Genomic DNA, 16381 nt, shown 5'->3' on the forward strand with positions numbered 1-16381 from the left:
GTAGGGAAGTGGGGGGCACTATGGGGGACTTTTGGGATAGCATTGGAAATGTAATTGAGGAAAATATGTAATAAAAATATTAAAAATTAAAAAAAAGATGTCAAAACATATTATTAACTCAGTTGCAAGGTTATGCCAAAGCTCAATTTCTTAAGGTAAGAAGTATTTTCAGAAAGCTACTCCCAAAACTAACAGTCCATAATACTATACAGATTACATATTATTGTAGCTTCTTCCAGAGAATCTCTGCTGGGTCTCTTAGATGCTTATTTGTAGAGTTCTATTGATGCTGTCTTTCTTGCTGTATGCCACTCATGAAGCTAATGTATCCTCAGACCTTCACTAACATCACAGTACTCACAAATATCCAAAGTGCTTCTCACAGGGCATCTGTACGTACTTCCTTTCTCACCAAATACCATGCCAAATTATGAACAGTTTAAAACTACCTTCACTGGAGTCTTGACATATTTTTCCTCTTCTTCCTCTCTATCTCTTTATCTGAGTAAATGGCACTAAACTCTGCCCAACTGAGCAAGCCACACATTTGCATATTACACAACAACATTAAGTTATTTGGGCTTTCTATCTTTACATCTAAGCCAAACTTGGTTTCTATCAACTTTATCCTTAATAGCAGACACCCAAATATACAAACGTTCCTCTTTCTCTATCACTGCTTTATATGACTCACCCAAATAATATGACAATTCATAGAGGACATTCCTCCCTACTCTGCAATCTCTCTACAGTTTATTGTCCATAAAGCATTTTCTTTTAGAATTGTAGTTTGCAGATCTTTTGATTCCCTGATGTTCCATTTTAAAACTCTTTTGTGATTTTAGATTGTATCTACAAAACTTAAAAACGTTCACATTGGCTTTACAATTGTAATGTTATGGACTGTTCTTTGATCAATTTTAGATCCCTAATAGGAGCACATGCAATAGTTAATATATCTAAAGTATTTGCATACTGAATGCTATTCTAAATATTTAGCATGTGTTCCTTATTTAATCTTTTTTACTGCACTATGAAGGCTGCCTGATTACCTCTGCTATCCAAGAGAGAATAGGTTAGGGAATTGTTCTAAGTATATAAAGAGTAACGATATAATCCAGATCCAAACTCAGGTGGTTCTCTTAAACTTCAATCCATTACATATCATTTTAAAATATTGCCTTTCCCAGCTGACCTTTTAGTATGCTAATTAAGCTAAAACTGTAAGTAAACATCCCTTCAATTCATAAGCCAATGGATGATTCCTTGTTGATTATATTACAAATTGCATATCAAGCTAAAAGTCTAGAAGTTAGAAGTCTTCCCAACCTTGGTGGATTTTACAATTTTGAATGCATGCACTTATTTCAGATTAAGAGCCTTAAAACACATGAAAATTCATCTATACTTTACTTCAAGTGTGCCTCATAGATTAATGCTTCAAAATTAGTTTACTGAAAGAAACGTGTCTCCAGATGACAAATGATGATGGACTAAGGTCAAACAAGGGAAGACAGAGTCAAGCATTGCACATTGTGAGTCATGGAAATATGGGAAACAGTGAGAGGATGCTGAACATGCAGGTCGACAATAAAGACACAATAACCCAGAGAAAGCAAAGGATAAGTTATATGAGTGTGCATGGATTCCCCTTGGTCAAAGAACTGGTTTGAAATATCTGTTTGAAGCCTTGTTTGTAAATATTCATTTACACATATTGAAAATTATATATGAATATAACCAAAAGATCTAAGAAAACTTACAGAAATGAAAAATACAAGATTAATTTGCTTTCCTTATGTAACAGCAAATCATGTTTTCTCAAACAGGCAATTTATTAAACTGATAAGAGCACACACTGCACTTGCACTTAGCTAAAGGCGAAGAAGTGATCAAACAGAAAATACAATTCCCAAATAAAAGATATGTGCTGGAGCACACAGTGAGAACTCATGAGAAATATAATTATAAAAAAATATGTGCAGGACTACATTGTGGTAACTTACTAGACGTATAACTATATTCAACTTATCTTCTTTACGATTTTCAAATTTTAATTAAAATATAATTGTGTCATTTCTCCTTTTCCCCTTTCTCCTTCCAAACCCTCTCATTTCCCTTTCCTCTTTCCTCCCTTATGTTACCCCTGTTTACTCCTCCTCAAATTCATACCTTCTTTTTTTTTGGCTATATATATATGTGTGTTCATATACTCATAAATATATAAATAAAACCAGCTAAGTCTATTTAGCATTGCTTATTATAGGTGATTTCAGGACAAACCATTTGATATTGCATATCTAATTAAGATACTCATCCTGGGGAAGACTAATTATGCCTCTCTAAAAAGCCATTAGTTGTCTGTAGTTATTTGTTGGAACCCATAAGATTTCTCCTTCTATGCCTATTGGTGTTTCATTGTTCAGGTCTTGCTTAGGTAGCCATGTTGATGATGTTAACATGGATGTAGCTTTCTTATTCTTTCTAAGAAACAGAACCTCCCAGCAGACTTCCTGATCCTCTCACTCTTACAGACTTTCTATGCCTTTCTCATGATGTTCCCTGAGCACTAGGTGCAGGGATTTTGTTATAAATATTTTCACTGGGAGTGGGCACCCCACAACTAGTGGTTCTCTACACTTTAATCAGTTTTAGTTTTCTTTTTTCTTTTTTTCACTGTAAATTAATTTTATTTGTACTCCTTCACAATGTATATATTTGTAAATTATGAGTTCAGCATCTATATAAAATTATAAATGTATACTAAGATTTTCAAGTTGTTTCAAGGTTCTATATGAAAATGTTTAGCTATCAATTTAAAAAATATAGTAGTCCTATGAAATTCATTTCTTCTTCAAAGACTAGGACACAACAAAGAGATTTCAGGAGCTGTAGTTCATGACTTGTGTTGTTTTTTGCTTTTTAACATTTTTTAATTTAATTTATTCTTTAATCTATTTTTACAGTCCAGTATTTATCCCCGCCCTGGCCTATCCTCCTACTGTTCCACATTCAACCCCGCCCCGTCTCCATGAGGATGTCCCCACGAGGATGTCCCCACCTCTACACCCCAGTAGACCTCCCCACTCCTTGGTGCCTCAATTCTCCCGAGGGTTAGGTGCATCTTCTCTGACTGAGTCCAGAACTGGCAGTCCTCTGCTCTACATGTGTTAGGGGACTCATATCAGTTGGTGTATGCTACCTGGTTGGTGGCTCAGTGTATGAGAGATCCCAGGGGTCCAGGTTAGTTGAGAGTGCTGGTCTTTCTATAAGGCCGCCCTCCTCCTCAGCTTCTTCTAGCTTTTCCCTAATTCAACCACAGGGTTTACCAGCTTTTGTCAATTGGTTGGGTAAAAAATATCTGCATCTGACCCTTTCAGCTGCTTGATGGACCTTTCAGAAGGCAGTCATTATAGGCCCCTGTTTGTAAGCACACCATAGAATTAGTAATGGTGTCAAGCCTTGGGGCTCCCCCTGAGCTGGATTCCTATTTGGTTCTGTCACTGGACCTCCTTTTCCTCATGCTCTTCTCCATTTTTGTTCCTTCAGATCTTTCAGACAGGAACAATTCTGGGTCAGAGTTTTGACTGTGGGATGGAAACCCCATCCTTCCACTGATGCCCTGCCTTTCTACTGGAGGTGGATTCTATAATTTCCCTATTCCCACTGTAGGGCATTTCATCTAAGGTCCCTCCCTTTGAGTCCTGAGAGTCTCTCACCTCCCAGGTCTCTGGTATATTCTATAGAGTCCCCCAACTTCCTATCTCCTGAGGTTGACTGTTTTCATTCTTTCTGCTGGCCCTCAGGGCTTCAGTCCTTGCCCCTCCCCCAACCCCAACAATCACTGATCATGTTCCCACCCAGGTTGGTTTTCTGTAATGGTCTCTTTATGCTCCCTATAGATAATAGTGCTTCCTTGATGGGGGTGAAAGCTATCTTTAACCTGTGAATAAATGTTTTAGTGTTTTAGAAGCAGTTAGTCATTAAGCTGGTCTAGTAAAGCAACAGTAGTCAGTTCTTTAGTAAAATCTATAGCCTCAGTAGCCCCAGGTATTGGCTAGGTTTCTGGTACCAAGCATACTTTCCTTCCTATTGAGTAGGCCTTGCATGGAGTTAGAGACCTGCTGGTTATCATCAAGATATGGCACATTTGGGAATATGTTACTATGCTAATTACTGTTGATATTCATAAATATCATCTATATAGGACAATTTATTGCTCCTCTCCATTGGTAGTTTGCATACCACTTCTGATTCTATAAAAACTGCTCCTGAGGGAAGACGCTTTCAGGTAATACTCAGCTCAAATATTTCCAATCACTGCGTCATATCTCCAGCAATAGAAATCTACCATCAACCTGGAAGAGGAAATCAAAGAAAGCCATAAAACCCTGTACTGTTTTGGGAAGCTCCTAGATTCTCATACCTGGTGCTGGGTTTTTGTTATGTATAGCAGAACTTTATTTAAGCTGTGTGTGTATGGATGCACATGCATTTATGTGTATTATATGTAAACGTAGTTAATATAAAATAATACAATCCTTAATACTTTTGAAACAATCTTAATCTATTTATATACCTCCCTCTCCTCCAGTATATTCTCCATCTCCATCTGTGCCTCTCCCCTTCTGCTATACCTTTCCATTTTTTGTCTCTTAAAAAGGAAAAAAAGATTAAATTTGTTGTTATAGAAAATATATGGATAAATGTTACAATTCACAGTATTCTTATTCCTTGAAGTTTATAGAGGTAAAGTCAGAGAACTTGCTAAGTCAACTGTAAAATGGAGCTGGAAGTTTAAAACATTCAATTTCAGTTTAAGCCTTGCAGGATTCAAAATATTAAAATGCAGGCTATTCACAAGTTTGTTTCTTCAGTCTGTAACCCTTTCTTTTTCTTTCTATCCATTTCCTAGCATTGCATGGCACATAAAACCTAGAAATGGTCTTTCAACAGGGAGTATATAAGTGCATTTTTTAACTTTTCAAACTTAGTGTCTATAGGGTTTTTGCACCTACTTTAACATTTTAAATGGCAATTTAAATATGCACATGTGGCAAAAATAGTATGCTTAAAAATTTAAAGGGCTTAGGATGGAAACCAGCATTCTCTTTGAGCTTTTCTATCCTGAGTTTAACAAATTTAACAGTTTAATTTTAGGGTTTTAGATTGGTTAAATTAGCATTTTGAATAATATGTTTATTTTCTACGTTTGAAAATCAATCATAGACATTATTTAATGAGTTCCTGTTCTAGTAACTGAAAATTTAGATAACATCTGCTTGAGCTTTTTTAAAAATATATCTCTATCTTGTATGCTTTATGGCAACTCACAGATATTGATTAAAAATCAAAGTACTTATACTTTTAAGACTCAGATGTTTTCATCTTTATTTGGGAAATTTTTATATTTTTATTTATTTATTTTAACAGTGAAAAGCAAGTGCTTGTTGCTGGCTTAGTGGCTGCACCAAGAAATTGCCCAAATCATGTAACCCTGGACCTCACAGCTTGTTTTGTTTGTTTGTTTGTTTGTTTGTTTGTTTGTTTGTTTGACTCTGTTTTGGTTTTGGTTGTTTGTTTGGATTTTTGTTTCCTTGCTTTGTTTTTCTTCGATTACATCCCAATCATAGCATTCCCTTCTCCTCCCAGTCCCAGCTTCACACAACCAATCCTCCCAACCCTCCTCCCCAACTCCCCCAGGATACCAACCCACCCAAATATATCAGGTCACTGCAGGATTAGACATATCCTCTTCCACTGAAGCCAGACAAGACAGCATGGTTAGGGAAACAGGATCCACGGGCAGGTAGCAGAGACAGCCCCTGCTCCAGTTCTTGGGGTACCCGCATGAAGGCAAAGCTGCACATCTGCTACACATGTGCAAGGGCCTAGGCCCAACAAATGTGTGCTTTTTAGTTGATGGTTCAATCTTTGGGAGCCCCCAAGCATCCAAGTTAGTTGACCCTATTGGTCTTCCTGTGAAGTCCCTATCCCTGCAGGTCCTTTAATCCTTCCCCCAAATCTTCCATAGGATTCCCTGAGCTGTGTCCAATGTTTGCTGTGAGTCTTTGCATCTGTTTCCATCAGCTGCTGGGTGTAGCCTCTCAGAGGGTAGTTATGCTAGGCTCCTGTCTGTAAGCATAACAGAATACCATCCATTAATAGTTTCAGGGATTGGTTCTTGTCCTTGGATGGGTTTTACGTTGGGCCAGCCATTTGGTGGCCATTCCCTCAGTGTCTGCTCTTATAGTAAGTCCCTTCACTTCTTGTAGGCAGGACAAATTTTGGGGAGAAAGTTTTGTGTGATGTTGGTGTCTTTATTCCTCCACTGGAAGGGAGTCCTGCCAGGATGTGGCCATTTCTGGCTCCATATCCCCCACTACTAGGAGTCTCACCTAGATTTACCCTCATGGATTCCCTGAAGGCTCCCCAGTCCCAGGTCTCTGGCATGTCCTAGTGATGCCAATACCTCCCAGCTGCTGATTTTCATCCATTCTGCAGGCCCTCTCTCCCAAGCTCTTTTCTAATTGCTACCCATTCACATGGCCCTCCCCATCTCCTCCCTCACCCAGGTCACTCCCTTCATCCACCTCCAATGATGTTTTTATTTCCCCTTCTAAGTGAAAGTCAAGAGTCTACCACTGGCCATTTTGTTATTTAGCTTCTTTGGGCTTGTGGATTGTAGTGTATGTATTCTGTACTTTTTACCTAATATCCACTTAAGTGAGTACATACCAGGTATGTCCTTTTGGGTCTGGGTAATTTTGTCTTTTCTATAATTAGAGAATAGTTAAGAGTACCGGTCGAGTAAATTTTTTACATTAAATGTGAATGGTTCCAATATTATGATCACGTTATATTCTTCCCTGGAAGCTGTGTTATATAATTTCTTCCTTTCTAAATCTAGAACCATAATATCTGTGCTATTAAATGGAATAATCAGTAAGCCCAGATGGGATGGTGCACATCATTAATGCCAGACTTGGGGAAAAAGAGCCATGGGATCTCTCAGTTCAAGATCACATAGTGAATTCCAAGCCAGACTGTAAAAATATTTTTCATTTCCATGATGGCTGTATTAATTTATATTTCCACAAAGCTTTTGAGAGACCTTCCCCTTAGAGCTGTTTATTTCTCAAAGTCTCCTGCTCAGTTCTCATTATATAAGAAGTCATTGCTTTACTGGTCTCATGTCTGCCTCTGTTGAGTTACTAACTTGTTCCCTGCAAGAAATCCTCAAGAAATTTCTTAAGAAAATTACACAGCAAATATGCTTCTGGAATATTTACACATCAGAAAAGATCCTATGTTGTCCTTTTTGTTGTTGTTGTTGTTTTCTTGTTCAATACAGAGGCATAGATGCTTTTTTGCATTCCATTATCCAGCATGGTGCTAAAAAGCTTGATTCCAATCTAATTCTTACTTTTTTACATAAAAGCAGTTTAAATACCTTGGAAATCTTCAGTTTCACTTTGTTTTTAGCCATCCTGTATTTCACAGTAATTCTGTTACATAATACAGATGATTTCTTTTGGTCTTCTGTCCCTTCTTATTCTAAAAACCTTACTTAAACATTGAAATCAATATTTTCTGTTTCACCTCCCTCTTTTTTTCAATCTTCTGTCTTTTTTTTAAATGTAATCATAGTTTTCATTTCCAAATGAATCTTTCACTGTCCAAATTCTCAGGCTCAAAGTGTCTAAAGGAAAAAGGGAGACCCATCTGCTTTCTGGATTCTTCTTCTTTTTTTTTTAAATCAGAATTGTTTTAACCACAATTTTAAAACTATATGTGTTATTCTCTAATTTTACAATTTTGAGCAATAATCTACTTGGCCACTTGGAGTATTTACATAGAGCTTGGGACTTCTTTCTATGAATAACAGGCAGAAAGGCTATGTTATTAAACAGGAGGAGCTTGTGCCAAGCCTCCAAAATATACATTATCCACTTTAAATCTTTTAGGGTAACTAGCACACAGTTTTGCGTATATGTTGACCTGTTTTTAGAGACCAACATCTAGGGAAGAAAATAAGATCAATTAGCCTTAACATGCATCAAGTTCTGCACATGCATTCAGTTTATTAGAACACTCTAATGTTCTCTCTCCATACTACTGTGAGTCCATAGTTCACTTCTTCAAGGTACTGCCCCTCCTTCTTTAGCCATTGCTGCTTTCTACAAGCTGTCACATCTTAGTTCAAATGTCTCATGACCCCTCTCCATCATCTCTGGCTTTGGGAAATTTATTGAAGCTTTTTACAAGTAGTTCTTTGTATACTTTTCCTTGTCTTTAGTATTTAAAACATACTTTTATTGCTAAGTTTCTTCACTGTAATTTTACCAAAATCAGAAAATAGAGGAGATAAAAGGAGACATCAGTCCATCATTTTAATCAAGAATAAGTTCTCATCTTTCACATAAAAACCTAAACACATATATTGTGCTGTGGTTTAATTAGAGAGGGGAATGTCTTTTCATTTCAATCTATGTACACTGGAAATTTTTTGGGTAATGTCATCTGTTTATTTATAAATGTTTATGTGTGTCATCAACACTTTTACATACCATGTATTTATATCATCTACTCAACTCAGTCCATTCAAAATACATTAACGTCTTTCTAATCCAGATGGATTCTATTTTGCTCATATGTTTTCATGTATTTATAATAAGTTGAACTGCCTTACTTCAAACAGGCTTAATACTCAAGCTATAGGTGACAGACTGATGGATGGATGGATGGATGGATGGATGGATGAATGGATGGATAATAGAGAGGGAGAGAAATGATGATAGATATTTAGATAGATAGATAGATAGATAGATAGATAGATAGATAGATAGATAGATAGATAGAAAGAAAGAAAGAAAGAAAGAAAGAAAGAAAGAAAGAAAGAAAGAAAGAAAGAAAGAGATAGATAATGGCAAAGAGTCTATTGAACCACTAGCCCAGTCTTGATTGTCTGTCTCTCAAGAATCTGTAAAACAATTCAAAGAAATTTGTAAATTATGTAAATATGTCACCAAATCTAATTCCTTTCAAAGAAAATTAAAAAAAAAATTTAAATTCAGGTAGCATGAAATAGCTGGGATTCCAGAATGTGTAGTTACTGTTTCAATAACAAAGAAGAACATGTTCTCAGTCACCATCTTCCTGACTATTCAGCTTGGTATCCTGCCAATTACAAATTATTTCTGAGGAAAACATAGGGAGAAATAGGAGACAAAATAAGGTGCAAGCTAGATTGCTTTTGTTCATGATTTGTCTTGAATATTTCTTCTTTCTCCAAATATACAGGAACCAGCAGTAATGACCTAGACACTTAATTTTTATACTAGCCAGAGGAAGATAGAAAAAAAATATAAAATAAGGCCAAGAGAAAATATAAAGAAAAAAGAATAAATGGACAGGAATGTTATTACCTTGTTTAGATCAAAGATGCACATTTGTAGGCAAATTGTTTTTAAATATACATAAGATAAATGACTTTTTAAAAAAATATTAAACTCCAGATTTTATTTCTCTCAAGTTTCACCCTCTGACTGTCCCACATCTAGCCCCCCTGTCTCCATGAGCATGTCTCCACTCCCTCACCCCCACCCCACCAGACTTCTAAACTCCCAAGTTTAGAAGTCTCTTGAAGGTTAGGTGCATCTTCTCTTACTAAACCCAGTCCCAGCAGTCTTCTGCTGTATATGTGTTGGGGGCCTCATATCAGCAGGTGTATGCTGCCTGGTTGGTGTTTTAGTGTCTGAGAGATCTCAGGGGTCCAGGTTAATTGAGACTGCTGGTCCTCCTACAGGGTTGCCCTCCTCCTCAGCTTCTTCCAGCTTTCCCTAATTCAACCATGGGAATTAGCAGCTTCTGTCCATTGGTTGGGTGCAAATTTCTGCATCTGACTCTATCAGCTGCTTGTTGGGTCTTTCTGATGGTAGTCATGCTAGGTCCCTTTTTTGTGAGTGCTCCGTGGCTTCCGTAATACTGTCAGGTCTTGGGCCTCCCCTTGAGCTGGATCCTACTTTGGGCCTGTCCCTGGACCTTCTTTTCCTCAGGCTCCTCTCCATTTGCATCCATGTAGTTCTTTCAAACAGGAACAATTATGGGTCAGAGTTTTGACTGTGGGATGGCAACCCCATCCCTCACTTGATGCTCTGTCTCCTCAGAAGTTGCTCACCCTTTGGTTTTGGTTCTGGCATTCATCATCCTTAGCTATTTTAAAGAATTATTTACAGCAAAACTGGTTACATACATGTATAAAATATTATTATGCATACACACATACATTACATACACACATTACATACACACATACTTTCTTAATGAAAATAGTGCTTTTCATTATATGTTGGATTCTGGAAACTTTCATTATGTGTTCTCTTGGAATCTGTGGTCCTGAGATTTAATGTTTTGCTCTATGCATGCTCTTGACTGCTCACTCATGCCCTTATATCTCTATAGTAGATACCTCATAACTCTATACCTTTCAGTGAATTTTCAGTCCTAATGTTTTGTAAGGATATATTTCAATGGATGTGTTCATTAATCAAACTAACTAAAAATCAGGCTTCATAGTTCTGTCTAGCTTGTATACTTTCCATGACAATAAAATATAAGAGAAGCAGAACGCTGTGGATATCTGATAATCAAATGCACAGGACTCCTATCAGTGGGAGTGTCTATGTGAATCTCCTTTGTCTGCTCCCAGGTTGTTTTTCCTCCCATTGGCTTGCCTTGACCAGCCTTGATATGAGGATTTTTGCTTTGTCTTATTGTATCTCATTTTTTTGTGTGTTTGGTTGTTGTCTCATGGAGGCCTGCTCTTTTCTCAGTGGAAAGAGAGGGAGTGGATCTGGGGAAGAGGGAGGTGGAAGGAACTTAGAGAAGCAGAGGGAGAGGAAACTGGTTGGTTTGTGTTGTACAAGAGAAGAATATATTTTCAGTAAATAATATATTAATTTTTACTATCCTTACACTTAGAGCATTAACATTACAAGCCATGCCCCCTTTAGGGATTAAATACATTAAAACCAACACAGTGCTCATTCACTCAGAATATGTGTACGAATTTCATGGATTTACTTTGCTTTCTATCCCTCCCCCCTTTGCTTTCGTCTGAGTTTGTGTATTAGACTCATTGGCTGTGTTCAACCAACATGTTTATGCTCCTCTTATTTCAGCATGTGGCAAATTGATGAAAATCACAGGCCCTATCACAGTCAAGACATCTGGAACTCGATTTGGTGCTTGGATGACGGATCCTTTAGCATCTGAAAAGAATAACAGAGTATGTTGCTTCTACAAATACTTTTGCTTACAATTAGGTTTCATTTGTACTATTTTCCCCGCAAGCTTTTTTTTTTTTTTTTTTTTTGCTTCCTGATATAGGTTCTGATGTAAAGCATATTATTTCTTGATATTTTCCAGCTAGAACTGCTAATATATCTAAGGTGTGAAACAAACTTAGTTTAGAGATATGTTCCTCTTAAAATTCTTCAATGTAGTCTAGCCTGATTATCACTGAATACTTCTTGTTTCATGCTTGAAACAGAAATCACAAGCATATAAAATTCCCTGAATATTCCACAAGAAATATGATCTTTAGATTTTTTTTAAAAAGCACTGTGTAGTGAACCAGTTCATTATGTAAAACAATATACTGCTAGAGACAATTGTAAAAGAAACACACTTAAAATAGTGAGGGAATTTTTTTGGTTGACAATACCTGTAATTATGGAATTAAATATAATAGGAACTGATATATTTATACTTACTAATGAATTCATTATGAATTAAAATTCTTTATAGTCCTATTAAGATTTGCTATTAAAGTAATACATTGGTTTTACTAAAGCCTACAACATAATTAAGTGAATAACTGTTAGTTGATGGTTGGGACAACTAGAAAGTAAACATAAGTTGGGCATGTAAAATAAATTAGACATTTTTGTAAGGCAAGGTTCAGGATAAAGATAATACCTTACAGTTGTCATTGATCATATGGCTACATCAGAAGATGTTCTTTCAAATACATGCTGGGAATACTCAGCAATAGGTGTGAACTAGACAGAAAATAAAGCAAAACAAATTAATTTGAAGGTAGTAAATTCAGTGATTTCTTTTCGAAACAAATGTCATTTTCTAAGAGATATATTTGTGCATGTTTGTATGTTCACAAACAGATGGAGGTCAGAGGACTCTGTGATTCTTGATTTCAATCATTCAGTTTCTAAAGATGCAACTCATCTTGTCATTCATGGCAGATAGCATCCTTATATATTGGGCCATTTGCCTCCTTACAAATACCCTTACAAAGGCCCATATGCTATGATATTTCAATGGCTTCCCAGTAAGAATATTTGACATCCAGTACTTGAAACTTTGACTGTAACTGTCTTTGTTTTGAAATTTTTATACATGTCCAGGACTTAATCATTCCATTTGTTTCTCTTTCTCTCTTCTTCTTCTTCTTTATTTTCAGGTCTGGTATATGGACAGTTATACCAACAATAAAATAGTTCGTGAATACAAGTCCATTGCAGACTTTGTGAGTGGAGCTGAATCAAGGACATACAACCTCCCTTTCAAGTGGGCAGGAACTAACCATGTTGTCTACAATGGCTCTCTCTATTTTAACAAATATCAGAGTAATATTATCATCAAGTACAGCTTTGACTTAGGGAGAGTGCTAGCCCAAAGAAGCCTGGAGTACGCTGGTTTTCACAATGTGTACCCCTATACATGGGGTGGATTCTCTGACATTGACCTAATGGCTGATGAAATTGGTTTGTGGGCTGTATATGCAACTAACCAGAATGCAGGCAATATTGTCATCAGCCAGCTTAATCAAGATACCTTGGAGGTGATGAAAAGCTGGAGCACTGGCTATCCCAAGAGAAGTGCAGGGGAATCCTTCATGATCTGTGGGACTCTTTACGTCACCAATTCCCACTTAACAGGAGCCAAAGTGTATTATTCCTATTCCACAAAAACGTCCACATATGAGTACACGGACATCCCCTTCCATAACCAATACTTTCACATATCTATGCTTGACTACAATGCAAGAGATAGAGCTCTTTATGCCTGGAACAATGGCCACCAGGTCCTCTTCAATGTTACCCTGTTCCACATCATTAAGACTGAAGATGACACATAGGCAAATGTCATGTTTTCATCTCTCTACCCTGTCATTTATGATAAACTTTATAGGACCCTGTCTGTGTTTATTTTTTTTTCTCCATGATTGGCTTGTCATCATTTCTCCAAAGCAAAGGATTTTATTGTATATTTGGAGTTTCAAAAAGTGTTTGTCTAAGTTAGTGTGTTGGAAATACACCTTAAATCCCAAATTTACAGGGCCTATCATGCCCTTTTCATGAAAAGCACTAAAAAGAGTTTAAGTGGCCAGAATCATAGTTTTGCAAAAGATTAATGACCTGCCTTGTATTAGAATCAGATTAATGGTGGCTTAAATGCATGAATGTCTTACCTTTTTAACTGTCATTATTTTTACTGTCTCTTGGTCTACATCAAGAAATATTTTCATAGAAATTAAGGTAAAAGAAAAGCACTTTCCCCCCATTTATTTCTACAAGAAGATTTAGAGATTTTATTTATATGGGAAAAACTATCAATCATGTTACTCTTACCACATTCTCTGATGAGGTGCTGTGCAGTCATTTCTAAATCTCTTGCTCACATTTTCCTGGCAATACATATTTCTACCCTTGTAACCACCATCATATATTGTATTCCTTCACTTCTGTGAAAGTCATATTTTTTATAAAGTGCACTAAAATTTAATCTCAGTAATTACTCAAGTCAGTTCTCAAGTCTGGTTGAGAAAGATTATCTTGACTTGCCCCTTCTCATAAGCACTACAAAAAAATTTAAAAAAGTATTAGATAATATATATACAACCTTTGTTTTATCCCGCACTCTACCATTGGCTCTGGATTTGAACACCAGTTCAATGTAGTGATACCCTGTTTCTTGAAAGAATTCATATAATTCTTTGTAAAATGTGTCACTGTGTTATAAAGACTCGACATGATTCTATTTGCTTATCATTATTAGTATTAGTTCCATACATATATATTAGTATTTTAACATATTTTACATACAACTTTCAATAATGTCATTTCTTATACAATATGAAGCACATGAAGATTATTAAAAAGAGGAAATTTATTCAATACTTTCTATATTAAAATTATAAACCCTGGAGAGTTATTGGCAAGCTTGTATAAAAGAAAACTATGAAAAGAATTGGGAGTTATTTTTGTTTCAAGTGTATAAATAACCAATTCAGAAAATTAAATGAGAATTCAATCCCCTGAGAACTTGCCTCACTGTGTGTGCAAAATTAAAGAAACTGAAAGCCAAAACTTTGATAACATTTGTGTTACTAATTCCACAGAAGTTATAATCAACAACTTATGAACGTGTCAATGAGGTTAGAAGTAATTTCCCTATGTTAAAAGGAATTCTACTAAGGCACCTTCATGGAAACTAAATTTTTAAAAATATATTCTAAAGTGAATGACATAACTTAAATTGCAATTTTTGTCTCACATGCATACAAAATACCACAATTTTAAAATAAGCAGATGATAATGCAGACACAGCACTCTATAAAAAGATACTGATATTTAGAGTAATTCATTTTAAGTTCTGCAAGTGAAGGGTCATTCTCAACTACCATACTATCAAACTGGAGAATCTAATTACTATAATTTTGAAATTCAAGAATGAATGAGCAGGTATTTTGTTTTTTGGATTTTGTTGTTGTTGATCTTGTTTTGTTTTTTTGTCAACAAAAGTTAAGCATGATCTAATGGGAACACTGCATCTTTTTATAATGATGTTTTCTTCTCTTACCAAAAGTTCATGTAAGCTCTAGGCTACAAGTGAGAGTTAGAAAATTTAGAAAATTCATTTGTCATACTACACATATCACAAAAGCAAGCAGTTCATACTTCGTATAACAATTTGTATAAGGTTAAAAAATCATGTCAGTTTTAGAAATGAATCAATTTTTAGGTAGACAAACTCTAATAGGAACACTTCTTGTTTTTAAGACATGCTATGTGGTATCACATACATTCAAAATATGGATGATCATGGCTTTTTTGTGAGGTGTGCGCCTTGTACAGAGCCCTGTTGTTTTATATGTATGGTTTCATTGCCCTATCTATTTATAGTGTATGTGCTGCTAGAGAAGCTAAGATTTTATTGTCACTAGAAGTGGGGTAACATGAGCTTTAAAAATATGACTTGCATTAAACACTAACAGTTTATGAGCATTTTCCTTAATAAATTATGTTCAGTTTTGTGCCTGAAATAAATAAGAATTTAATCACTGTTTCCTTTTTAATTTCCAGCAAATAAAGTAATTTTATGAGGAAAATAGTGAGTATCTTAAAATCATCCATAGAATCTAAGGAGTGCAGAAGTCTATTCTCAGAAAACCACCATCCTAAGTGAACGATGTAACTGGTATTTTCTAGATTAATCAGATCATTAAAATACTTCCATGTCATTCAAACAGTATGCTTGCAGTTGGGTTGTGTTGGTGTGTAATTCATATTTATGGAACTTAAGTCACAAGACTTATTACTTGTATCTAAACTTAAATCTACAGGTTCAGAAAATGGCAATCTTCCAGTGCATTAACATTTTGTAGAAATAAAAGAGAAAGAAAGAACAAATGCTGTGTATGCAGAGAGAGTGAGTGATTAGTCATGCATTATCATAAATCTAGACGCCCAGATTGCTACCTTCATTGCAGTTTCATTTCTTTATAATTGACAGCACTCTCAGTGATGAAAACTTCAGAAATATATTAACTTCTTATTGATGTTTACCACAATTAGAAAAACACAGCCATCTCTTCATGTTTGAAAGTCACTGCCAAATTTCTGAGTAGAACTTTTACAATCAGAGTGATTGCTACTGAAATATAACCATATAAAATTAAAAATGTATTACCATGAAAATAAAGTTTTATTATAAAAAGTAATATTTTTATTATAAAAATACTCCTTTGTAAATGAATTTTACATATACTAGTTCTGAAGTTTGAATTTTCTAAAAGAAAACTTTTGATTTTAAATCATCACTAACTCTTAATTCTCAGATCACCAACTTTTTGTTTTGTAAATTTTATATAAGAATACATTTGGGAGAAAAATAAAAAATATATATCTTCAAGTTAAAGCAACTATGAAAAATATAGCCATTGCAGTTTTAAAAGGCCAAGCCTTACAGAAATAGGATACTTTGAAAAGAAGAATCAAAAATGTCATGTTGCTAAAGAAGTATAATCATATCCTTTATCACACCTACAAATTGAGTTTCTATGACATTATCAGAC

General features: G+C 35.5%; 1 protein-coding gene across 2 annotated transcripts in view; it reads left to right on the forward strand.

Annotated features, from left to right (window-relative positions):
* The window catches only part of Olfm3 (olfactomedin 3), a 214502-nt gene extending 198944 nt beyond the window's left edge, over positions 1-15558 (forward strand). For both annotated transcript variants that reach the window (XM_021158020.1, XM_021158019.1), the window contains exons 5-6: positions 11184-11290; positions 12485-15558. In XM_021158020.1, coding sequence (XP_021013679.1) covers positions 11184-11290; positions 12485-13162 — 785 coding nt within the window. In that variant the 3' untranslated portion in view covers positions 13163-15558. The remainder of the gene's footprint in view (positions 1-11183; positions 11291-12484) is intronic.
* Positions 15559-16381: the final 823 nt, after the last annotated feature.

Source organism: Mus caroli, chromosome 3, assembly GCF_900094665.2.
Source record: "Mus caroli chromosome 3, CAROLI_EIJ_v1.1, whole genome shotgun sequence".
Classification (NCBI taxonomy): Eukaryota; Metazoa; Chordata; class Mammalia; order Rodentia; family Muridae; genus Mus; species Mus caroli.